At 39.3% G+C, this 27,787-nt stretch overlaps 1 protein-coding gene across 4 annotated transcripts in view; it reads left to right on the top strand.

The window, feature by feature from the left end:
• The window catches only part of LOC101745512 (tyrosine kinase receptor Cad96Ca), a 67,851-nt gene that overhangs the window by 23,728 nt on the left and 16,336 nt on the right, over window positions 1-27,787 (top strand). Inside the window, exons 1-5 of one of the 4 annotated variants that reach the window (XM_038012771.2) lie at window positions 3,840-4,105; window positions 8,244-8,435; window positions 23,848-24,077; window positions 24,938-25,426; window positions 26,661-26,768. In XM_038012771.2, the coding sequence (XP_037868699.1) occupies window positions 8,390-8,435; window positions 23,848-24,077; window positions 24,938-25,426; window positions 26,661-26,768 (873 nt within the window). In that variant the 5' untranslated portion in view covers window positions 3,840-4,105; window positions 8,244-8,389. Of the gene's footprint in view, window positions 1-3,839; window positions 4,106-8,243; window positions 8,436-23,847; window positions 24,078-24,937; window positions 25,427-26,660; window positions 26,769-27,787 lie in introns of those variants that run through there. The other 3 variants (XM_038012772.2, XM_038012773.2, XM_062669990.1) reach the window with 3 other exon arrangements.

Raw genomic sequence — 27,787 nt, 5'->3', positions numbered from 1 at the left:
GTAAAAAGGAAAGCAAGCATTCGTACGCGCTTCAGGTAAATGACCCATTATTGGCTGCATCGTATTCGCTCGTAGGCGAACGCAAACAATACATTGTCTAACTACTTGCCGTGCTAAACATCTTCCGCCAATAGGCCAGTACTTATCACGCACTGACGCTAACAGCAGCTGTTGACCTGCGTGAAACAACCGTATATGTTCATTAATCATTAATAACTTGGTAAAATGATGTTTTGAATCTAATATTATAGGGTGCTTCTTATCGAAATTATAATTTGAGTTTCCTAAACGACCACCCACACAAACTATATCGTTTGAATCTACAAAAGGAGTCAACTGCAGCAATTTGTTCTTTTGTGGCAGTTGTTTTCCTTGCTTGAGTAACCCAATTTCAAATGAAAACGATTGCAATTGACATTTTTTTATAAGTAGCATCACTGAATCATTTATTTCATCTGAGTTTATAGGACCTGAATATTTATGTTTGTTTTTATTGCAATTGTTAACAAAACGTAACACATACGCAAATGTTCTACTTAATTTATTCAAACTGGAGTACCTTTTGAAATCTATAAATAAACTACCGTCATCAGAATTGTCTACTGCAGCTATCAACGAATGTACCTTTAACTCAGGTAAGTTTTGAACTACGAAAGAATTCTGTGGCCATTCTAAACGTTCCTTCTTCAGGAAAGAAGGACCTTCCCACCACAAAGAGGAAGACAAAAGGTCATGGGGTTCGACCCCCCTTGAGGCCAAGTCAGCTGGGTTCATATTCGTAGGTACATGTCTGTGTTCAAAAGTACTTGTTAACTCGTTGATTTCATTAACCCTATTGCAAACAAACATTTTTAGATTTCTTACATCAGTTCTTAACCATCCTAAGACAACTGTCGAATCTGTCCAAATAGTTTTGTAAGTTATGTTAAATCGTAATGACTGTATAACTTTATCACATAATCTAGCTCCCAGCAAAGTACCGAGTAATTCCAATTTTGGTATAGTAATAGGTTTTAAGGGTGCAACTCGTGCCTTTGCGCATAAAAGTCTAACAGTAATCTCGTTTTCGTCATTTATTGACCGTAAGTATACACATGCGGCATATGCTTTCTGTGACGCATCGACGAAACAATGCAATTCTATTGACATGGGGGTATTGCAAAGAACATTTCTGCTAATTTTAATATTAGCAATGTAGTGCAAATTAGAAATAAATTTTAACCACGTATCTAATAGATTTTGTGGTATGGGGTCATCCCAATTTAATTTAATGACCCATAATTGCTGTAAAAATATTTTAGTTTTAATAATGCATGCACAAATTAATCCCAACGGATCAAATATTTTACAAATAGTAGCTATTACGATTTTCTTTGTAACAATTTGCGGTGATGATTCCACTTTCGAAGGAAATTGAATAATGTCTAGTTTTGGAGAATAATTCAAACCTAGCACGCTGGATTCTTTAGTCAAATCTACCGCGTCGAATACAGTATCATCACAATCGAGCGCCTGCAAACAGTTAGTACGAATTTTTTTTAAGGGAAAACATGCTGAATCCAAAATTCTCTTAACATTTACATAAATGTGCTGTAATTCATTTTGACTATTCGCACCTGTATTCAGGTCGTCAATATAAAAATCATTTTTTATTATGTTCGCGATAGTGTCGTCAGTACACTCCTTAGCTAATTGTAATAAACATCTGGTGCTCAAAAACGGAGCGCTGGCCAACCCATACGTAACTGTATTTAATTGTAGAATCTTTAAATTATCGTTCTTGTTTGGTTCCGTACTAAGAGATGAATCCCTCCACAAAATTAACTGAAGGTGACGTTGAGATTCATGCAAGGCCGTTTGTCGGTACATTTTCTCTATATCCCCTAAGAGAACAAATCGGTGACCGCGAAAACGTAACAAAATTGAGAATAAATCAGACTGCACTACTGGACCTACAGCCTGTATGTCATTTAACGACTTCCCAGATGATGTTTTGGCTGAGGCATCAAACACTACTCTCAATTTCGTCGTTTCACTGTTCTCGCGAAGCACACAGTGATGCGGAAGGTAATTGCCAAACCTTGGGCGATCTACTTCACTTAGGTGACCTAATTCCTTATATTCATCAATAAATTTAGTGTATGACTCCTTAAGTTTCGGATTTTTATTTAATTTTAATTCTAAATTTAAGAAACGTTTTCTAGCCATATAATATGAATCACCAAGACTAGTTTCGGGTTCCTTTAAGGGCATACGGACACAAAACCGACCGTCGCATAAGCGGGTGGTATTTTCTATAAAGTCAATTTCACAAAACTGTTCCTCTAATGAGTATGTTTTTGTCTCTGAAGGTAGTTCTTCAATCTCCCAAAACTTTTTCAGGGAATTATCTAAGTTTGAAAACTGATTGAAATAACAATAGACCTCCGAGTTGGATTGACTGATACTGAGTGGGCCGGCTATTAACCACCCTAATTGTGATTCTTGCAAAGTAGGTTTATTAGACCCTAACTTAATTTGATTTGTCCCAATAATGTTCCAAAATACGTCAGCTCCTAACAGCATATCTATATTGGAAGGCTGGAAGAACCTTGGATCTGCTAGTTGTATACCACATGGAATATCTAATTCGCAAACGTCTATTTCGACACTGGGTAAAATACCTGTTATCGTTGGCACTAGTAAACAAGAGACTGGAGTACTAAATGTCGATAAACAAGATTTAATCTGAACGACACACTTTCCTAAAATGTTAGTTTTAATATTATTAAGACCACAAACCTTTAAGGTTTCACTAGAATTCTCATTGAACCCTAACTTCTCTCTCATAGCTTCGGTCAGAAATGACGATTGACTACCAGTGTCCAATAATGCTCGTGCCTTAACCTTTTTATTTTTCAACTCATTAACTATTATTACCTGCGCCGTACACAACAACGTATGAGTCATCGTCGTAGCTGATAACGTAACCGGTTCATTTTGTTGACTATTTGCACTTTGTTCTAAATACGTAATCATACTATCTTTATGAACCAAAGTATTGTGTCTATCCGAAGATTGCAGGTTCGTGTCCTGTCACGGTCGCCACTAATGTTAATAAAACTCCAATAATACAACTCGCTTTATAATAATTAATATGTACTTTATAAATTTGGAGATTAACATTAAATTCTTATGTGCGGTCGAAACGTCCGCTGTTGATCGAGTCTGTCGGCGATCGCGATCAGCTGATGCGCCCCCCCGTCCGCCGCGTCTCCCGCCGCTGTTGTCCACGCGTTCGATGCGTGGACATCTAATTTAATCAGATAGTAAATTACATATTTGTGTGAGTGTGTGTGCGTGCGGTTGTGTGTGTGTGTGAGTGTGAGCGTATGTAAGTATGTATACATGGCATTTAGGCATCTGTTCAGTTGTAATTTTTTTTCTGTATGCACCTGTTTTGAATTGCAATCCAGATTGTTATGTTAAACATTTAAACTTATAATTTCTTTGGTTGTAATTTGTTTTGTGCATCAATAAAAAGAAAAAGAAAAAAAAAAAACTTGTCTACAAGCCGCCGCTAAAACATATTAATTAGATCTGGACTAAATTTAACCTAGATTGGTAATACTTCAGATGTGACAGTTTCCAATGCTCAGTAGATAGAGAGATAAGAATAATTTCGATGAGCTTTCAGTATGATAATCAAGCTTTTAGCTTCGCAAACATAAATACTGTGTATTAAATGTTTACGTAATTAAAGTTAACCGCAACAAAATATTCGAACCAAGGACACAAATAATCAAAGACACAAGAACATCCGTAAGTAACTAATACTTGTTATTGATCTAACAGTCTTCTGTTCTCCGACGCTTATGCTAATCGAATACCCAATATAAATATCAATTAATAAGAAACATTGTTTTCTGAGCATTAAAGTTCCAACTCGGTTGCTCAATGTTATTTGGAGTGGGAGAATAGAGACATCGGTTGGATGCGTGCGCGCAGTCGCTGCGGAGGCTTCGAAGGATATGTCAGTGGTTTAATTATAAATAAAAGTGTTATAAATATCAGTGAAGTGATGTGTTGTAGTGTGATGGACGGTAATTGGATTGTAAAATAAAAGGTACGGTGAAACAATACCTTTAATTATTTTTCACTGAGGTCATCACAGGTTTTGAATTTTTTTAAATGGGCTTGGTAAATTCTTATAATGTTATGCAATCAAATACCATATAAAATTAGTTTAGAAAAAGTGTCAATAACGAAAAATATAAAGAAAATTAAGCTCCATTGGTAGTTGTAAATAGTTTTAAATCGTCACAAAATCCATATTTTTCAAAACTCTTTGAACTGTTCAACAGAATATTTAATAAGTTAATCGTTTAACCTGTAATACAACTAAAACCAAACTCAAAAGGCATTAAGAATAAACGAATCGATTTAATTGAAATTATCGTTGACACGAATCGATTTTGTATCGAGTAGCTGATGGATCATAATGATATTGGCTAGTTTACATCTCTTTTATAAGTATAGTGTCATCAATTAAACTTTCTACGCGAGTAATGAGAGGCGATTTCTTTCAATCGTACACTTTCTAATTCGTCGGTCACGTTGCGTCACTTTCACGTGCACCTTGCGTCAAATTCTTTACAAAATTTACTATTATTATAACGTTCTGGTGTAAAACCATAACTCACACTGTATCTGCTGTGGGTCCTTTATGAGGCAGGTGACCTTGTAGCCGAGTGAGCTCAGTAATGATATTCTGCACAGCTATTAATCACATTTCTCAGAAGTTACGGGTTTGTGACCTCGGCCACCGCCAATATTCCTACTTGAGTAGGTACAGGGTAGGCAGGGCACATTCGTAGCGTGAAGCAACCACACGTTGTAGTCTGAAGGGCGAGTTTGATCTCTGAGCAATTCAATCCGCACCATATTGACTGTTTGCATCGCATTGCTTTTAATTCTACTAGTCCCAGCTGTCGTGCGAGTCGATCACTTACCGGAGGGTTGATGTCGGCCACGCAGCTCCTAGCGACACAGACAAGCAAAGCAATTACAACATTGTTCTCTGAGGACTGTTTCTTACTGGTGCTAAGCCATCTTGTGAGTCCGCACGGGTAGGTACCATCAACCGCCTATTTGGCGTCAAGCAGCAATGTGTTTCTGCTTCAAAGGTGGGGCAGCCGTTGAATTGTAAAATTGAGACTTAGAACTCATGTCTCGAGATGGGTGGCGGCAGTTACATTGTAGATGTCTATGGGCTTCGGTATCCACTTAGCACCTGGTGGGTTATAAGCTCGGCTATCTACATAAAAAAATTAGAAAGTTAAGAGAAGAAGAGTACTCACGGGTTTTACTTACCATTAAAAGAGCGTAGACCGTGAAGCTCATTTACACAGTAAGTAATTAAATCTAAAAGCTTATTTATATAGCATGTGTCTTTAATTATTAAAACACAATAAGTTCATATTAAAATTATTCAATTAAAATTTTAATTGACTAGAGTTCGCCTTGTTTTTTTTTTATTGCCCTTGTAGGCAGACGAGCATATGGCCCACCTGATGGTGAGTGGTTACCATCGCCCATGGACTTCAGCAATGCCAGGGGCAGAGCCAAGCCGCTGCCTACCGTGCTTGTAATCCGACCAAAATCACTAATGTAAACTTAGACCATAATAATAATAATTGTAAATGACTAAGTGTATAGGTATATATAGATTCCTATAGTAAATATAGTACCACAACACTACTTGAGTGCTAAGTAGATAAAAATGTACACAACGCTTAATTATATTTCTATGATTCAATTGTAGCCAGAGTTCTTTGATCGGAATTAGATTCTTGATATCAGAAAAACTATACTTATGCTTACCGAATCAGAGTGCATTTTGACTTGGCGATGTCTTCCCAAGTAAATATGTTGGTTGCGAATTTAATAACTCACCTATTGTATGTGTTCGTAATGAATTGTGCACGAGTTCGTATGAAGCCAACGGCCTCGCGACAAGCGTGTACTTGTTTAGTATTTTGTAACGCTATAAATGGATTGCCTGCGTTGTTTCGCCTCCAATACAGATTTTGTCGAAATTCGGTATAAAAATAATTTGAGCCCCGAGAAAGAATCTAGGCTACCTTTCATCCAACCGGTGAGCACGAGACCCGCGCGGCCTAGTGTAGTCCACGCGAGCGAAGTTTCAAACGGAAAGCTACTAATTATAAATTTGACTTTTAAGCGTGTGTTTATTGGGTCTCCATAATCTAGTAGAGAGCGCTTGAAACTCAACATGTACCGCATATTTTGTGTAAAGTGGTACTCATTGTACCAGATGTGCAGCACGGTGTGAAGTCCGCGTGTTACCACTCCGGTGGTCAACTGGTCCATCGGCCACCATCACGCTCATCCGTGGACCACGTTAATGAGTCTCATTACGGCTGGTTTCTAATTGAACCATTAGCTCTGCATTTCGGGACCATCGTCCTGCCTGAATTTGGCTCAACGTAGTCAATCAGGCGTTCTATTTTAAAGGTCGGAGAACACAATTCACACGTCGAGAAATATTATTAAAACATTGAGACTTTGACTTCAAGTCGAGCTAAGTCAGGGATTCGTGTCTACTGTAAGCGTTAACAGAATAGTTACTAGTTCTTTCTATAGAAAAATATAATGAAAAATCTAAGTGTATTCATTAGTACTGACAGTGACCCCGTTAGCAGTTATTAATGTGTGGACATTGTCAGTGTCAGTAAAGTGGGAATAAAGTGGTATTACACAAGCATCCAAAGGTAGATAGAATTGTTGAGCGGACCGAATCCAGCGGAAATTCAAAGTGCATTCCTGATATTTGACTGGAAATTAGAATTTCCGAGTTTCGTCGAGACATCGTTGCGGAATATTTGGAAAGTAACACGAAGAAACGGTGGTCTGGAAAATAATGACGAGTTTAGTGTTTAAAAACATATTTATTTTTAACGTAAATGGTCGAACCAGCTCGCCGGATGGTAGCGGACTACGAGTACACCGCAACGTGTCAGTGACATGAAGTTGAACTCTCAATTACATTAGAGTGATGATCTGTCTTTCGAACTAGGCAATCAACTTTCTCATCATACCAGAATGAAGATTCAAGATGGTGATACCTATTTGTTCTCATAACAAAGCCACTAGGCCCGTGTCCACGGGCCCTTACCCTTCGATACTTTTTTTTCCTTTTTTATATTTATGAAGTTCACACAATTTGATGAAATTTATACACATTAATATTTAAGTTAAATAAAAAAAAAACGAATCGACTGTTGAAATCACATTTTTGGTAATGTAATAAACATATTTTTTGTCTTGCCTCTTGTTATTTGAATAAAATAAATTACAAAAGAACAAAACATTTTTGACAAATAAATGAGATCGTTTTACCCTTTTTTAAAGTGTCGAGTAGGTTTTGGTTAGACCATGGTTCAGCACCCAGGCAATGCCTCAAATGAAAATTTACCCCCAAAAAAGTTATGGACACTGTTTGGTAGTGTAGTGCCGGTATAATTCATCACAACTTCTTACCAAATGACACCAAACTTATTGCGGGCGTGTACTGTGAGGAGCTTGTACAATATTGGAGAAGAATGCGAATTTTCGGTCAGCCTTTGTTAATCTTTCTACTCCTACACGAAAATGTAACTGGAAGCAACAAATACCAGGCTTGGAAGTTTTAGTCATTCGACGTAGATACTCACTAGAACTTATGACGATATATTTCTACTTTGTGGTGACCGGTAAAATAGAGGGAAAAAGGCCTAGGGGTAGAGGTCCCAAACGATGGTCGGACCAAATAGCGGAGGAACTGGGGATACCTATCAGCGACGCACTCCACCGGGCTGCAGGGCGGGATCGATGGAGACAGTTGGTTGACGAAATCGGACGGAGTCACGATCCTCAGCAGTGAGGAACCGATCGAAGAGAGAGAGAGATTTCTACTTTTCCAATGTTTGGACAACTTTATTAACCTGATTTCTTCACGAAGCTCATTAAAAAATTACCACTACGCTGGTAGAGACACATCGATACGAGTAAATATTTTAATTGATGAAAATAAAAAATATTCAGAAAAAAAATTAACTTTCTATATACATATTACTTATATACTTTCTATATACATATAGTAAGCGGCAATTTCGTATGTAAGATACTCTCGCTAATTTGAAATATACCACATGTTTAACATTTTTAGCAAAAGTGCCTTGAACTTATTTCGTTTGTTTCAGATTTAAATCGAGTTGAAGTGTATAGAAAGTGAAGTGTACAAGTGTAGGAGAGACACACAGTGCATGTGTAGCGTGTAGCGGCCCTCACAAATGAAGCGACGCAAGCCAAGGACACTGACTCCGGCGGTCAAACGATTACTGTGATCATGTCTATGGGAGTATGGCTCACGGTAGCGGGATGTCTTGTTCTGAGTAAGTCGTTTACTATTTATTATATTAAGTTGACAGAAAAGCAAGAAAACTTGGAATTAATGGTAGAGTATTCTGAGCCGCACCCGTGTGGAACACAACTTGTGCTAACCCCTAGAACCTATCATCTCTACTCGTAGGTAAGAGTTCATCGTCGATCTCGGCTCGAGAGGATCTTCAAATGCCAGTACGAGAATGCTGGGCGCTTTTTTGAGACTACCCTTATTATTCTAATTTGCCTACGAAAAGGAACGTGAAAGCTTCTTCTTCAACCGTGTAGAAGCATTTAGCTTTAACGATCAGTCCTTCGAGAGATTTTTAGTAAAATGTTAAGAAAATGTTAAGAGAATGAATCGACCGAAAAAAAACAACTTCAATTTACAAAACATAGAATGCAGTTCTCTCGATCTGTGACTGTGTGTGTCACAAACAAGTGTACTCTCTCAATGCTACCGAAAAATTACATAGCGCCTGGAACCCACAACCTGGTACGAATGCGGCGAGGCGATGCTAGCTATACTTAGTTATAGCTGGGTGGATTCGCGTTTTTTTTTTTTTTTTTTTATGTTTGAGAGATTACTGGTGGCCCGAAGGCCTTTCCAGTTTCACCAGGACAGGTGGGCGAGCAAAGGCTCAGCCAGGAGGGGTGGGATTTGCTAACAGCTGCCCGAGCGCCTCCGAAGGAGACCTAACAACTCAAGAGCAATTGCTTCGCGTATGAATCTACTACCGGATCGGAATCGCGACCCGCTGAGAAGATCCGGCGAGAAACTCAGCGGGCTGATGCATGGGCTAGGTTGCACGTCGACCTCTTTGTCGAGTTCGACGAGTACGGTTACTGGGGTCCCTAAGCCTGCTCCTAGTATTAGAGCTGAAGGCATCTAATGCAGAGGTTATTGGATCTGATGGATCCGTAAGGACGTGTCTAGGGCGTCGACGGTGACTGGCTCCTGCATGATCAGGATTCGGTGAGTAGTCAGCGGCAGCAACGATAAGGCGATTATCATGACGCATAGCCTTATCGAAATACCGTTCCGACGCTGACTTCATGTATTTCTGGATTGATTCAAGGCCCAGGTCGTCGTGTAGGTCAACGTTCCTCACGAACCACGGAGCCCCGACGGCTAACCTGCAAAAGCGGGATTGTAGGGATTGGAGGGTGTTGGATTCGCGTTGCATGATCTTCTAAATCGACTATCGCTCATACTTGGCTTCCTCCCTTACAACTTGCTTAAATCAAATCTCAGACCATGATACTTGTCAAATCATTGATTGTAACATGTAAGTATGTCCGTGTACGTCATTAGCGGCGTGACAGATTCCGCGTTCAATGAACGATCACAAATACGAATAGCCTCGATAAACGGTTCATAGCGAAATATTTCATGGATATTTCATGGATAATATTCTTAGGAGAAATACTAGGTAGAGCAGTAGACCAAGCTGCACATTAGTGAGGACGCGTGTCGTCTCGTTACATTAACATTCGCCAGCCTCGAGCGCGCCTCCGCGATGTGTACAAGGTTCAAATGAGCTGCCATATCTCTACCTACAAAAGTTACGTCATTCTTCTCAGAACTAATAAGAGTAAAAAAATTCAGACGGACCTATAACACAATGCGGAATTCTACTGTAACATTTTGACGTCAGCACATTCCGATCGATATTATTATTGTAATTACAATGGAATTCAAATCCCTTTAATTGTATGGATATGACTCCGAGGCTGACCTGATGCTAAGTCGTTACCGTGATTCTCTCGCGGAACTGGTAATCGAGACAGCGTCAGGGTCGGCGGGACTGACGTCGGACCATCAGCAACCACAGGATCTACACTATCTATCCTTTTTATTTTTGATGTTTAGATTAATATGTAGGCGTGCTAGTCTCATTTGGATAACTGTAATTAGTTTTAAAATTTAAACATTACGATCAAAACTACTTTTACTGAGTCGTTTACTTTTACTAAGTCGTCGTGGCGTAAAGGAAAAGACGCCCTGTGCATTCGTGTCAAACGATGCAACGGTGTTCAAATTTTGCAGGCGGGTACTAATTTTTCTAGTGAAATATGTACTTATAAAATTTTCACGATTTACTTCCATGGTGTAATAAAAATCATATCCGTAAAATTATAACTTTTGTAATTACTGGTCGTAGGACGTATTGTGAGTCCGCAAGGGTAGGTACCACCACCCCACCTATTTCTGCCGTGAAGCAGTAATGCGGTTTGGTTTGAAGGGTGGGGCAGCCGTTTTACTGTAAAACTGAGACATTAGAACTCATGTCTCGCGGAGGGCGGCGGCATTTAAGTGGTACCCACTTGGCACCAGGTGGGCCTTGAGCTCTTCCACCCATCAAAGCTATAAAAAAAACTTTTACTGCATAGTTTGTAAGGTAAATCCTTTTACGCTACGAAACACAAACACGCGAAATATAATTGGGTTTGATCACGGACAACTGATATATGTATAAGCATTTCGTGTGCACAGCCCGGCTCACCCGGCTACAGTTCAAGAACGTCTGTCATCTCGTGGCCACAATGTCTAAATTCTATAATATTTCAATTTTCGTCAATTTTGTTCATATTCGTTCATAGTCGCGGCGTTGTCAAGCAACATGCTTTTCGTCAATGTGTTATTTATAATTTTCTATGCCCGAAATATATATTCTATGTTTGTTTCTGCCGTTCTTCTATACCGTTACCGTTTGATGTCTTGTGTTAACTCTACAATTCCCGACGCTCTCTGGTTTAGTTGATAAGCATCGGCTTACTATACTGCATATTTCCCATCTGAACTGTAAGAAAGCAAAGTAAAGATTCTGCTTCTACAAGTGTTTTATGAGGGAGTCATAACCTGCGATGACGGACTAATGACCTTCGGAAAAAGACGTAAGCCATGTTAGTATAATATTAAACTACATATATCATGGGTGAGTACATCTAATGGTGTAGGTATATCCACATAGTACACATAAGGAAGGAAGGCACGTGGAATAAGGAACAGAAAGTTAATAATAAAGTATCAATAAATGTTCTATCAATTGCAAAACGTTCTTTTCATATTAACATTTCAGTTTTTCAAATTACTCTCACAAAACCATTTATTCTTGTTTAACGATAAGAGCCGCCATCTTTAAAACCTGAATAATAATATTCCTAAGTACCTTAAGAATCCATTAAGGAAATTGTAACAGCTTCAGTACGTGATCTGCTTCTTGAGATCCCTATCACTCGGGGCCAGTAAGTTCAATGGAGTCCTTCGCCGAGACATTATCTATTACCCATTAAGTTGCAAAAACGTTTTCATCCTGCAAATATCATAAAATTTCATAGCTACTAGTAACTTCCGTTGCGCTGTCTGCGAACCTCCTGCGACCACTGCGAGATATTCGCGGTAATATATTGTAGCTTGAAAGCTGCGATAGACATTTGTTTTACTTTTATTAATCAAACTGGCGACGAGCTTACGACTCACCTGTTGTTTTGTGCTTAGTGCGATACAACATGAACTTCGTCACCCACATGGAAAGATCAGATCAAATTCTCATTGGTATTATATAACGGCTATCCTACTCTTCAGATCGGAATGCTACACCGCTTCGTGAAAGAGATAGGCAGGATGGTGTTATATACCCGTGCGGGCATACAACACACCACTAGTGTACTTTGCCTTTATCTGAACTAGGCTAGCAGTGGCACGGCGGTATAACTACAATAATAGAAAAATCATGCAGCCCAAGATATGTTACCAATAAATGGTAATTATTGTTTAATATCAATTACCATGGGAGATCCTGAGTCGGTGTCACGGCAATCTACCAGACATTCCCGATGCTGATACTAATCTCTATAAAATATGTGCATGACCTCAAAACGGACAGGAAATTATTTGTACTCATCGAGTTATTTGCTTGTGAACTGTATCCGCAGTCGAGGTCTGTTTCATTAGCTAATACCATTAGCCGTACTGATGGACTTTTACCAAGTCATTTCAGTACTAATGTATATAGTTTTATTGGTTACTGTCCCTACTCCTCCATTCATCCGTCCGAGCTGGCAGTATATGCATAGTTTTCTGGCAGTATATAGTTTCATATTATGTATCTTGAGTCAACTCCCTAGCTGCGGGTGGGTGGCGTCGTCTTGCGTGTTGTGCACAGGACAATCATGTGTTCCTATTTGAACAGCAAGTGCGTCGCGTTGTGCTCTGTGAATATTTTTCTTATTGCTTAGATGTGTGGACGAGCTCACGGCCCCCTAGACATCAACAAGGCACAAGTAGCTGGCATCTGCCTTAAGACATAAATTCTCAGTTTTTACAGTATTTTATATTTTTTACCATGGCCTCTCCACCCTTCAAACCCAAACGTATTCCTGCTTCACAGCAAAAATAGGCAGGGTGGTGGTACCTACCCATCCGGACTCATAGTTTTTGCAAGTTTGATTTATATTAATTTGCTAGTAATTTACTTGCGGGTAATTTCGAAGTCGTCGTGGCCTAAAGGATAAGACATCTGGTGCATTCATATCTAGCGATGCACCGGTGTTCGAATCCCGCAGGCGGGTACCAATTTTTCTAATGAAATACTTACTCAACAAATGTTCACGATTGACTTCCACGGTGAAGGAATAACATCGTGTAATAAAAATCAAACCCGCAAAAATTATAATTTGCGTAATCACTGGTGGTAGGACCTCTTGGGAGTCCGCACGGGTAGGTACCACCACCCCGCCTATTTCCGCCGTAAAGCAGTAATGCGTTTCGGTTCGAAGGGTGGGGGTAGACGTTGTAACTATACTGAGACCTTAGAACTTATATCTCGAGGTGGGTGGCGCATTTACGTTGTAGATGTCTATGGGCTCCAGTAACCACTTAACACCAGGTGGGCTGTAAGCTCGTCCATCCATCTAAGCAATAAAAAAATAAAAATAAATGTCATATTTTTTTTTATGTGAAACTAGAAATAGTAAAGTAGCCACGGTTAACTTAATTGAACATACATATCACTATGTTCTTGGAATAAAGTCACTTTTTGCTTAACTGATTTTATAATTCTGAAAATTTCTATAGTTCTGTTGAAATTATTTACATTGTTTACAACTTTACAAATTCGAAGTAAAAAAAATCGCATTGGATTTTAATAGCAGACCAGGAGTCGCAAAAAACAACGTACAATGTCAAATAATGAAAGATTAAAAAACTGATTTCGTATTACGAAACACACAAACAAGTGTGACGTTGGTGTTACGTGGCTGGCAACCCAAGGTTGTCAGTGAAAGTGACCAGCTTTCACGGCAACCGGTCATTACCCTGTCCTTGTCTAACACCGCACGTGTAAAGAGCTCGTTCAATCTGTGAAATGTGCTAACATTTTTTGAAATATACATATTATTATACTAGCAGATCTTTCAAGATAGGTAAATATCTTAGTTTAGTCTTAGAATATTCTAAGTAGATTTTTGAATAAGAACGAAGAAGAGAAAGATGATTAGAAACTGTCGTTTTTGATCATCTAATTAACGTGTTATGTAGCCAGAGCAGAGAAACGTAAATAAATTAAAAACTAAGAAATCGGAACCTTTCAAATCTACGTTAAATTTTGTAACTCTACTTTAAAATGAATGTTTACAGAAATTTTTTTGATTTTAACAGCAACAATATGCTTTTGTGTAAACTGTAAACTCAGATATCACTTAGATCGTCACATTAAGTCTCCCAACCGAATGTAAATGAATGCGTGAGAGCACGACCTTGAAGACGTTAGGCAGTAGCTACCAAGCTTGCCTTGTGCCGCACAAGCTCGTCAGGCTGGATACCTAATGATGCCGGATGCGACTGTGTCACATCCCGCAGACAGGTACCAATTTCCTCTCGTTAATAGTTACTCTATAAGAAGAAATAGCATTGTAAAACAATAATCAGACACGCAATTTAAATATACATACATACATATGTAGAGATAGGGCCCGTATTGCATGGTTGTGGACCAGCACGGGTAGGTATCACCATCCAGCTTACTCCTCCCGCTAAGTAATGATGGATTCCGTACTAAGGGTTGGGACGGACATTTTGCATTGCTGCGTAATGTGGAATTTTTAGTGCGGATAAATTATAAATCTGACATTATATGTAGGAACAGAATACGATTCGAACAGCTTAATGATCATCAATCCAGTGAAAATGCCAGTGCAAATAAAATGTCCGTTGTTCGGTACATCAGAAATCATGATGGAAGGCCGGCTATCCTCGACCCACGCTGGTTCTGGTCCAGCAGGGTATTCCGTAGGATAGCTCACTCTAACCGGCGCCATCTAGCTGGGCTTCGGATAGCCTGCCGACCGAGAGGGCTGGTGGTCGTGGCGTCGACGACCGCCGATCCGGCGTCCCGAGGGGGAGGGTGATGGGAGAGATATGCTCCGCACTAAACGCTTCACTTTCCTCCCTTTGCCTCTTCATGAGTTCTGTCTCATGCGAGGTTTAGACGTTGGTTGTTGAGCGACAGGAGGTTTTAGTCAGTTCGACTCTGACATGCTCCGCCCTTCATCCCCAGTGGAGAGCGGAAGTCCGGCGATTCCCTCCTGACCAAAAAAAAAAAAAGCCTAGGTGTAAGAGCGAAATTGCAGGATCTCAGCTCTCGAACCCGCAACAACAAGCAGAAAGATAATCTTGTACTGCTGAGCTAAGTATATGAGATATACATATATTAATTAATGTACATCTATTTATTTTATTGATAACCAACAAACAACCACAACCACAGATGATATAATTAATTTCACACACTTCACTCACATATCAAAAGTGCCGTGTGTGGTTCAAACGTTACCAGGAGAACAGAAACAGCGCGGAACCTAGTATTACAACGCGAAGCTCTTTTATATCAAACTTAAAATCTAACGCATTTATTTTAGTTTCCTTGTGTTCATTAAAATGAACCAGTACGGGTCTGTATAGGTATATGGTATAGCTACAGATATTTCAAGTAATTTATTAGAAAGAAATAAATACATACAATATCACCATTTTCTATTATATGTACATCATTTAAGGCAAAACAATCAAAATGAACGTTGTGTCAGCTGTATGGTTTTTTTGATAGAAATTATTTTGTAACAAAATTATTATTTTCATTCGCTCATCCCTAAATTAATAAAAAGTCTGAAGTACTAAAACAATGATGAGATATTGCTTTTCTTGTATCTTGAACAAAGTATATATTACTACATACAAATTACTAAACAAAATGTCTTAGAGAACATTCCATACCTAGCTAGCTACACAATGTAGCTTGTAAGTTCATTTTTTTCTGAAAATTTCCATATTTCTTAGTGAATATTTCTTATTCAATATTTCTTAGTGAAGGTATTTCCTACCTTGCAAATTTCTTCTTAATATTCTTATTAGTCTCCGACTAACATTCCTATAAACCGGTTTTTTACTGTTTGACTAATGAGCCTTAAGAATAATGAAACTGATTAGGTAGCGCCTTCTCAGTGAATAGTAAATAAGGAAAACTCATCAGAAGCTTGCGTCATCACTAATAATAACCCGTGCAAGCGATTGTACATCTAGTAGTAATAAATAATTATTAATTCAGTTGTTCACTAACCGTCCTTGTTTCCCGCGTAGTCAAATGGAACATCCGACAGAGAACAAAATAAGTCACACATGAGAAAAAAACGAATCCCAGAAGTTTCACGTGTGGGAGTCAAATAGTACCAGGCCAGCAGAGACGCAGTGGAGGTTTTATCTTGTATGGTTAACCATAATGCAAAACCAACCTTAGTTGTATTACTATAGTAAGCTATTTTCGCTGACTCAGATTGCTGACTATGCAATGTGCGAATTCACGAGGACAGCAGCTATGTATGTGTGCGCACGTGTGTGTGCGTAGACAAGTTTTTGCGTACCCCCGTCTGTATAACCATTTTCCTGGATGACTCAATAATGTGCGGACGTGGATTAGCTTCACGGTTCTTGATATTAATATGTATATCACTCTTTTAAAATTAGTGAGTTTTCTGTAAAGATCTTAATAGTAATAATTACAAGTTTACTTATGTTGTATTTAATTGCGCAGACGGGTGAGGGAGTTCATCATAGGTACACAGCTCAGTACCGACTGTATTATTGTTTATTATTGTTATTACCTCAGTACCGACTGTATTATTTAACGGCTGAGCCACCATTAAGACCGGATCGGATCGTAGGACTGCTTCGTGGTAATATCCGTGCGAGCTACAACACGCCCCACACCAGTATGCGCCAGTAAGCGATCGCAGTACCGCGGTATAACCCTCAGAGAATGTTGCTGCTCATTTCCAATGAATCCCGTACTGTGAGAGGGCGCTGTTCTATCTAAGCCGCCGCACAGACAGCAGCATGCTCGCGGAGACTTACCTTAGGGTGCCTGTCCACCGGAGCGGAGAAACGGAGAAATATTAATCAATAAGATTGCACGAAATCATTTTGCAATCTTAATATCATTTTGTGCAAGCTTATTAGTGAATATTTCTTCGTTTCTCCGCTCCGGTGGACAGGCACCCTTACAATACCATACGACATGGCGACACTGAAAATCGTTTGATTATGTATTTGCATCATCTGTATCTATCCACGGCAGATAATTCTGTTTAGGTACACCAATGTAATCACAGCATTATTTATAAATTAAATATATATAATTTACATTTTTTTTATTGCCCTTGTAGGCCGACGAGCATACGGCCCACCTGATGGTGAGTGGTTACCGTCGCCCATGGACTTCAGCAATGCCAGGGGCAGAGCCAAGCCGCTGCCTACCGTTTAATACTCTCCACAAGGCTCGTTTAAAGAAGGACATGTCATAGCGCTCGGGAAACACCGTGGAGGAGAGCTCATTCTAAAGCCGGATGGTATGTGGCAAAAAAGACCTCTGGAAACGCACTGTGGATGACCGCAGTGGCTCCAGGTAGTATAGATGAACTCTACTCCGGTGCTTTTAATTACAAAAAAATCTACTACTATATTATATACTATAACATATACTACTTTTGTTAAATTAATTTGTTATAGCTCTCATTTTTTGTAAAATAACTCGTAACTTGTATAGCTTATAAAGAAATTAATATTAATTCCGTCAGTAATTAAGATAATTAATAAAAATGACAGATCACGAACCCGATCGAGTGTCGGCGCCATGCGGCAGACGGCATGGAGGGCTCCCCTCTCCTTGACGTCCCTCTAACAAAAATGTAAACAAATATATTAACAAAATACCTGTGTACAAGATATGACGTTTTTAATATTCATAATGAGATCTTAAAAAATAATCAAAGTATAATCTGTGTATAAAAATCTAAGAACTAATATTAAATACAGTCAGCTAGTTTGTGTTTTAAAAAATAAGAACTGCCTTAGCGTTATACAGAGACACAGAGAAATTCTCAGGTGCTCTCATAATACACATTAAAGATTTTGCTGCTAAAATATTACTTTCGAGACTTTAGTAATTTTTCGGCTTTTTAAATTTAAAAGCCTTTAGTGTGCTCAGTCTGACACGCACCTGGTGGTGCATCAAAACTTTCATTAGTTGGATAATATTCGGAGTTCAAACGAAAATAATTAACAGATCTACTAACTTATCTTCTCCGATGAAATACAAAGAGCTCGTTAACGAGTCTCTCTCATTTATAAAAAGCTCGCTTGCTCTACATATATCACAATGTTTTTTCAGGGATGCTTTTTGCAACGCACCATTCGATTCTCATCACAGTGCTTTCTACGCGTCAGAATATGTTCTTGAAGCAAACTGGCTTCTGTCATCTAAGACAATCAAGCGTGTACTCACAAAATCTTTTCATTCATACTTTTAAATCATTAGTCATCATTTAAATTAATTATTCATCATTTTATTATTTAATTCATTTACATTTCGAAATCTAAATATCACTTTTATAATTTTTAGCGGCTTTTGAAAATTTAGAGTGGGAGATAGTTCTCCGAAATACACCTTGAAGCTTTCCTTACTATATCAGATATTGTGATAATAGATCGGTCTGCGCGTCGAGCAGTGTTGGTTGATGTCACCATTCCTCATGACGAGAACCTCGTGAAGACAGAAAAGGACAAATTAATAAAATATTTAGACCTGGCCCACGAGACTACCGCCATGTGGCATGTTGATTCAACCATCATTGTGCCAATAGTTGTATCGGTACACGGCTTGATAGCGAAAAGTTTCGATCGACATCTTAAGAAGCTTTCGTTATCCAGCTGGGTTAGGGGCCCTAATACAGAAGGCAGTTATCCTCGATACTGCGCGCATTGTGAAGAGTTTTCTCACTCTGGAGTCCTAACCACTGGTGGCTTGTGTCGTAGACACCGCCATCAGCGGCAATCTATTTTTATATAGTGTTTTTTAAAAATTGTATTTTTAATATATTTTTTAAAATTTTTGTGTAATTAATAAGATTTTAAATAAATATAAATAAATAATAATTATATTCATAATAATAATTTATTTATTTCTCTCTTATAGGCATGGTGCTAATACAAATAGAAATTAACTTCATAATATTTTTTAAACCTTTGAAAGAGCTGAAAAGTCTGTACTAGTTTCAAAGGCCTGTGTTACTGATCTCCAGGCTCCCTCCTTCTTAAGGTAGATTAGGTGAGGTTAAGTCGTATAGGTACATACTACATCGATATAACAAACACAAGCCCGCTCAGTTTGTTCTGCCGGCTCCCCTACGGACTGTGGCTCTTCGCGGAGATCCCTTTGACAATCACTAAAAATGTTCAATGACATCGAAATTGAGAAAACGATTTGGACTTTGATTTTTTTGCCCTTTGTCAAGCACCTATGTACGTGATCATTTTCTTTGAAACATTAAATTGCACAAATGTACGTACCACGTATGTGGTAATGAAGTGTTTTGTGAGGTCTGGTGGAAGCGTACCAGTAATGCCTTAAACATGATTCATTTATTGTGTTCGAGAGTATTTACGCGATGGTGATGGTTGGGACAATGTCACCCTACGTTTATTTCTAGTTTTATTCTGAAAAATAATTAGAAAATTTGGACAATATTACTCACGCACGCATGGCGGGATTTAGTGGCAACTGCTTAACATATCATCATTAAGATCCTCTAGCCTTGTGTAGGGTAAATGAGAATCATACTGTTGACAAAGAAACAAAACTCGAAATCACAAAATTATGAACAGTGCCCACGGCTGGGCCTATGAAGTGTTCAGTGAAAAATACACAAAACTACTTTTTTCATAACTAATATTCTTAACGCTGCAACCAGCTTCTCGCTAATAATACAATCGGGCCACATTTCTTTAAATTTTATTCAATACCAGACTACAATCCCTATACCGCGTATTAATGCATACAGCACATTCTCCACATGGATGTAACACTCTATCTTTGTTACACACGCGGGACATAGATACAGAGTAAGCGGGATAGTAAAAGGGATAACTTGTATTCCACACATGGACTAATCCCGCCTTTCCACTCACCTGTCCAGCGAACCTGCTCGTCGCTTATGAAATCCTGGTAGCTCCTAATAACTTCTAATGCTGCCGAGACTCAGTTAGACGCAAGTCTGACATATAACCTACTCGCGTTTATAGTTTCCTGGTAAATTCTAATCATATAAGATTGTGTAGGTACGTTGAATCAAAGAAAAACAACGTTAAGCTCATACATATAATTAAATAAATACCTTTAAGCTGTCTATTACATAAAGAGAATGCGTCTAATCCCGGAACATTTTGTTGTTTTCTAATTTATACCTGGTTAGTGCGGTTTCGATCGATTAGCATGTAAATAATAATTAATCTGTAATGTATTCTTCAAGAATGTTAAATGACGTCAATACAGTTTTTGTACGTCCTAATCTCCTAGTATGTAGTTGTTTACAAAACGGTCTAATTTGTGTAGAATTGAAGTAATCCTTAATAGTTTTTTAGGTTAAATAACTAATAATGTTCGTTTACGTAAACTATGCCTTTACCAGAAACTCAATTAAAATAAAAAAGAGTGGTAATAACCTGTTACATAAAAGTATCGCAGACGCAAAAACTTAAAAGAATCCATCTTCTTTATAAAATCTTTAGGCTCTACGCGTCGGTAAAAATATTCGATTTTGGGTTTCTTCTCTTTTCACAGTAAATTCAAAACAGCCAATCCATTCGTCTATTACTGTTGCCGATGAACTAGTCGTTTACGTGGTGTTAAGCGGGAACCTGGGCCAGCGCACATGATTGTTAACTTGTAGGTAATCGTTTATTTCACTCGTAATAACTACAATTCACTCATGCAATACTGTCGGACCCTTTTTTTTTTGTCATGAGGAAATCGCCGGACTTCCGCCCTTGCCCACCCGCGACATTTATTTAACTTCTTGTATCTTTAGTCTGGTCCTACTGATAAATATAATGAAGAATCTTTTAGAATATTTCTGGGTACGTATAAATTTAAAAGAAAATGTATGACTAGTAGTAGTAGTAGTAGTAGTAGTAGTAGAGAGAGTATTAGTATTAGTAAAAAAAACACAAATTAATTTAGTTGACTAATGTTCCAAACAAGAAGTCGTGGGTTCGGGTTAAGCACGCGTCGTTTATTTGTCTCCCAAAATATGCTCTATACTGAAGTAAAGCTTGTACTGAACTTTACTAAAGTAAAGTCAACAGAAGTGTTCATAATTGGTAATCTTTTGGCAAAGTATGAACGTAGTTAATTGACGTAAAAACGTAGTTATCACGACAATATACATTTTATTTAACAACCATGTACATTGTTACAATACATACAATAAATATATACAACGAAAGATGACCATGTGGCCAAAAAGACCCTGGGTATGAAAATAGACGGTAATCTGAGGATGAGGTCTTAAAAATTCTTGGATGTACTGTGTGAAAAAGGTATGCCAGAGAAGCAGAGAGCATGCTAGCATGAGTGCAGAGATGATGTCCGATTGACCTGAAAGGAGAACGAGAATGTGCTGCGCTGAGCACACGTAGGAGTATAAAACCAAGAAGAAGATAAATAATAATATACATTTTTATGTTTGAGGTGCTTTGGTGTACCAGAGCCCTTGCTAGCTTCATTAGGACGGGTGGGCGAGACAGGGCTTAACTAGGAAGCTGCTTTGCAAGCGCATTTATTATTAAATTAGAATGGCATCTCACGGAGAATATCTTGCGAGGATCTTAGCAGAGAGTTTGTGTCTAGGGCGCCGGCCTAAAAGCACCGTGTGGATCCGGGGGTTACGACAAGACATGTTTCAAGCGACGGCGGGTGGGAAAGGTAATTTTTCTCCTACCTACGCCGAAAGTTCGGTTTTCGTCCCGCTGTACAGGGAAGAAAGTGTAACGTTTTCTCCCTTGTACCCAGTGCGCATGCGCGTGAGTGTCTACGTCTGCTATCACGCACCTAAAATTCTCCGCCATTGAGAGAAAGATGAGTTCATCAGACAGTTCATATTCAATTAGTAGTAGTTTATTTAAAAATTAAAAAAACAGTTAAATTGTTTTTTTTATGAGAACGGGGGGGTGGCTCTGCCCCCCCTAACCCCAGCCAGGGCTTCGCCCCTGGACCCCGGCTCGGTACTCCACGAACTTTCGGCCTGGTAGGAGAAATAATAGTATGTGCATCGCGAGAGAAAAGTTGGACATTTCTTCCATTTTACACACGGGAGGAAATGTCCAACTTTTCTCCCTTGGTGCACAATGTATACTATAGTGGCAGCCACGATAAGAGGGTTATATTGTCACGCCGCTTTGGGGAAGTAGCGTTTTGACGCTACCTTAAGATACTTACGTATCGGTGATAAATTTAGATCGTTGATAGCCGTATAATTCACGATAAGGGTAACGGTAAAAAGTAGCGCGGGGAGATCCGAGCCTTGTGGGACTTGGGGGATTTGTCGCTGGAAAAAGCGAGTTCCCTCTACTCGATATCGAAACGAATGGTTCGACAAGAAGTCTCGTAATTATGATGAACACGAGACTGTCTGGCGCGCCCATGATATTGAAATGACTATATATATATAATGCCCTTTTTTTTTTTTTTTTTTAACGCTGGGGAGTCCATTTACGGATACCCGGTCCGGGGGGGTAACGAACCGGGTTATGTCGGACTCCAGCGCCTCCTGAGAGGAAGAGGGGGACGAGAAGGTCCTCCACCTCCCCGAATTCCTCGCAAGAGACTACGCCTTGAAAAAGGCGCGCGAAGCACTTGCCCCGCAGAACAACTACCGACTAAACCCCATCGAGCTCCACCACACCGGCCACACCAGACATACGGTACCGCAGTGCGCGCCGAAAGTCTGCCTTCGCCGGTACCCGTCCTGATGATAAGACGGGATTTCATCTCCGGGAAAATCCCGAAGGACGTCATTTCGGGAGATACACCGTGGGCAATATATATAATGCCCTACTAAGATGTGCAGCATGAAGCGGTGTACCTGTTGAATACACGAGTGCTTGGTGCAGAATCCGAACTGTTCGTCGATTAGGATGCCTTTCGAGGTGATGAAGACTCAGAAACGTTTTCGTAGTAGCCGCTCGTATAATTTGGAGGAAATACTGTTTGAAATACACTGGAAGGAAATACTTGTCTTTCCTGGCCCGGAATATCAATTGCCAGAAGAGAATAATTTATTAAAATAAATTCCTGTGGGTATCGTACTGACTCGTCGTGGTAGATAGATATTCTAATATCGATATTTTTATGCATTTCCGAACTACTCATCACACTGGGGCTCATATTTTACTTAGTCACACATACAGACCGAGTGATATGCTCTCATAGATCATAGCATAGCGGACCGCTATTTCACAATCTGTGTCTTTATGAAAATTGTCGTAAAATTAATTGAGAAGACTGATCCAACTAAGGTTTTGCGTTCCTGTCTCAATTCTCCGAAACGAGTAATCCCTCTATTTAATTTAAAGCTTCATAACTCGTAAAGCTTTTCGTTAAAGGCTTCGCGTTTTCTACGAAAATATTGTTAAAAATAACTTTGACGGGCTTATGTTCTAATCAGAATAAATTAAGTGTTAAAATATTCTAAAAAAGATTTGATTTAATTTAATACTTTTTGTTCATAGCTTTATAGGTAAAAAAATTGTTTTTCGTAGATAAGTTGAATTATAGGACCGACAGAGACACCACCAGCACCCATCGCACGTTTGTAAAATTGAGAATCATCGTTTATGTCGCTTATTCGAGACTTGACCTACCTACTTGATATTGTTTCGCAACGTGAAGCATACTTACACGTACCGAGCTACGTATCAAGTTACCAATTTTTTATATTTCTATTTATATATTTCATCGTTACTTGAATGATTGCAAATAATAAACTAAAAGTTGTAAAGTGAGTACCTACAACATTTTTGTTTTATTCCAGCATCGTCACAGCAGCCTCCAGGCTTCCACCTGCCTGCGATTATGCACGTGGAGAGGAACTGGTTCGTGCCCTCCAACACTTTGAAGGGTACGCCCATCACCCGGGTGTACAGCGACAAGACCGGCACAGAGGCTGTCACGTACGGCCTGGAAGCTGACGGCGCATCTGTCCCGTTCGAGATCAACCCTCAGACAGGAGTCGTTACTGTTAATGACACTTTGATTGATAAGGTGAGACATGTAGAGGATTGTACTTTTGAAATCGGAGCATTTGACTATGTAAGCCATCCTGACTAAGTAGATGATGATGTAGAAATCGTAACGAGGGTGTATGACTGGGGAAGCTTTGGCTTATTGTAGAATAAAAACAGAAGCTCTCTTTGTGTGTATTATACTATGAATGATCGAAGTGCATGTGAAGTCCTCGTGCCTTAAAAGAAAATACGTCCGGTGCATTCGTATGTAGCGATGCACCGGTGTTCAAATCCCGCAGGCGAGTACCAATTTTTCTGATGCAATACCTACTTAACAATTGTTGAGATTTGACTTCCACGGTGAAGGCATAACTTCATGTAATAAAAATCAAACCCGCAAATTATAATTTGCGTAATTACTGGTGGTAGAACGTCTTGTGAGTCCGCACGGGTAGATACCACCATCCTGCTTATCTGCCGTGAAGTTAAGTAAGAACTCATGTCTCAAGGTAGATAGCGGCATTTACGTTGTAAATGTCTATCGGCTCCGGTTAGCACTTAAGACCATCCGTGGGCCGTGGGCTCATCCGACCATCTAAACAAAGCAATAAATATATAAAATATTTTAACCTACGCGAAATATGCTCATCCCCCAGTGGTCCCAGCATCAATTAAGAGATATCAATTCAAAACTGACTGTACCACAAATGTTTTTAAATTCAAGTCATAAATACGCATCTCTATGAGCATGAGTGCAGTTTGCAGGTTGTATTTAATGTATTGAAAACAGCGTGATAATATTTAGTAACACAAGAGAGGCGCAGAGGTGGGAATTATACGTAGTGCGATGTCCATCTGGAATTGTAATGTGTAAACCAAACTTCGGTATCATTTCAGGAGAACCGCTCGTACTCTCTATGGGTGACGGCAATGGACGGCTCCATACCACAGCGCACAGGAGTGTTCGCAATAATCACCGACAACTCAGGAGTCCGACCCAAAATACCTCAACCACCAATATCCTCACTTCCGTTTCCACCTTACGCCAACGTGCCTTTACAACCAAAGATACCTTTCACCACCATAAGAACTACCAAATTGAGAACAACAACCACAGAGTCTTACGAAGACCTACGCTTTCCTGAAGCCACCACGCTTCTGCCAGTCAACGAAGAACAAAACCCAGTTACAGACAATAGAATTTCAGTGGAACAAGCCAATGGAACTTCTGGAGATACCAAGCCAGCTAGTGATACTGAGAAGTCTTTGACGATCATCCCTTTAGCGTCTGTCGGATGCTTCCTGGTTGTAGTAGCGGGGGTGATCCTGTTCATCTGGAAGAAGAATAGCGCTAGGAACTCTGAAAAGAAGGACAAAGATGACATGGTATGTGTGATATTTTTTCTATGTACTTAGTCGGACGTTTCAGCTCTTGGCTCACCTGATGTCACTATTGTCGGCTTATAGCCACCAGAACGTCACCGCCGCTCAGTTTCAGGCCGGAGATTGAAGCTAAAATTGTACAGTAACAACACGTCACGTCAGTCGTTGTCACGTCGCTCCTTTACAGCCGAACGCACGCTACGTAATAGGAATAGGGAGCCTGGTTGAACCCTGGACAGATGGTCTCACTAAACACGCCACTACTAGTAAAAGTAAATAAATATTCGTTTAGATGAGTGAATTTTTAAATAAGAGACTGAACAGAAGGAGACAAAAAAATGTGCGTCTGTAGATAGGGTCAAATATGAACAAAACAGTACGTGGATCCATACAATACGAACGAATATATTATCAAACATAAGTACAAACAAAACTAAACAAGTTTCTACCATTAACAACACACGAGCAGACAGAGAACGTTAGTGAAATTCAAAAAACCACATAACAACAACAACAATCTAATTTACAAACAAGTACCATTTTAGGAGATCATTAATTACAGTTCTGTAAATATGTATGTAAATCGGGTCTAAATCATCTTACAAGAAATTCAAAAGAGCCTTCCTGTAAATATTTTAAAGCAGATAACTTAACGATGTACCGGCAAAGTAAACTTTGTTGTTATAATTACGTTGAAATATTCAGTTACATTACACACACAGATATAGATCGAGCTATCAAATGCTTGATAAATACAAATAATTATTAGCTAGTTTTAAATTGACAATAAATCCTACATACCTACATTGAATTGAAAATTTACTATCCTACTTCCATATGCTCAGCTTATACTGAATAACGAATGTGCTTGAATCAAGTCACCCTTGTCCTTAATGATGCATTAAACAGACGTCAGACATGGGTGTATGTACATATTCAGGAGACAAATACTCTTACGAGTAGTACGACTTCACAAAAACTGACGACAATGGCACCCTCGGGTTCGACATCTTGATTAAAAGATACAAAAGTTCTAAATCACTGTAGTAATTTTGTTTGACGTTTATAGCCTCTCCCTATGGGCTCTCTCCTCACTAGGACGTGGGCCGTGAGATCTTATACCCATTTATGGCAATTAAAGATGACAATAAAGATTTAATTATCGATTGCGATTACGATTACGAGGTCGATACGTAACGTACATCAACCATAATGAAATAAAAATTGTTGTCCACAGAGCAAAGACTCGGGTGGTATCGTTCTCCAAGATACGCCTTTTAATGCATGGGAACGTCCGCGCGCCAACTCTAATAGATACGAATGCTGGGACGCCAACCACTTGCAGGTCCGTTGGCGATACATTACATCATCTATCAATCACACAACAGTGCCATACAGTTCTATATGGAGAGTGTTCATCCTTAATCCAAATCATTTCGAAATTCATTAAATATCGCCGGAAACAGAGAGTACAGCGACCGTCCCGTACGTCCCATACAAGCCCGCGTCCCATCCGGACGATAAGTCTGACTAATAACGTTAACAAGTCACTGAGCCGGTCAATAGTCTTGATAGGCAGCGAGCAACTGTGCTCAGAGCAGTGCCGATGACCATGGACGACTTTACTAGGTTCTAGTGTGCTTGATTGCCTATTGAACTATAAGTAAACATCAACAACCTATACGTACGTAGGTATGTATTTAATATCCTGTGAAACAAGAATACAGCTGGAGATATTAATGGTTTGTTTCCGCCGCGCTCCAGCAAGCCGAACATTAATCTAAGCCTCGAGCCGATAGGAGCACGTGTATTCACGTCATTACTCCGAGTGTATTGACTGGTGTATTTGGCAGTAGCTTTAATGGAATTAAACATCTTACACTATTTCGGTGCACTATTCAACTACCAAAATACATATTATGTATATATAGGTATAATCTAGTTATATGAACACTAGAGCGCCTAAGCCCAGTGTTATCACAACTTTGCTTTGAATTACTTACTGGTGGTAGGACCTCTTGTGAGTCTGCCTATTTCTGCCGTGAAGCAGTAATGCGTTTCGGTTTGAAGGGTGGGGCAGCCGTTGTAACTATATTGAGACCTTAGAACTTATATACCAAGGTGGGTGGCGCACTTACGTTGTAGATGTCTATGGGCTCCAGTAACCACTTAACACCAGGTGGGCTGTGAGCTCGTCCACCCATCTAAGCAATAAAAAAAAAAGAATTTTGACAGTAGCAGTCCTTATCCATACTATAACTGAATGTTCTAAGACATCCCGACGTCTTATAGCTTGCCTCTTTTTTTTTATTTTTTATTGCTTAAATGGATGAACGAGCTCACAGCCCACCTGGTGTTAAGTGG

Source organism: Bombyx mori, chromosome 9, assembly GCF_030269925.1.
Source record: "Bombyx mori chromosome 9, ASM3026992v2".
Taxonomy (NCBI): domain Eukaryota; kingdom Metazoa; phylum Arthropoda; class Insecta; order Lepidoptera; family Bombycidae; genus Bombyx; species Bombyx mori.
The sequence above is the reverse complement of the archived record's forward strand: the minus strand, read 5'-3'. Positions and strand labels throughout refer to the sequence as shown.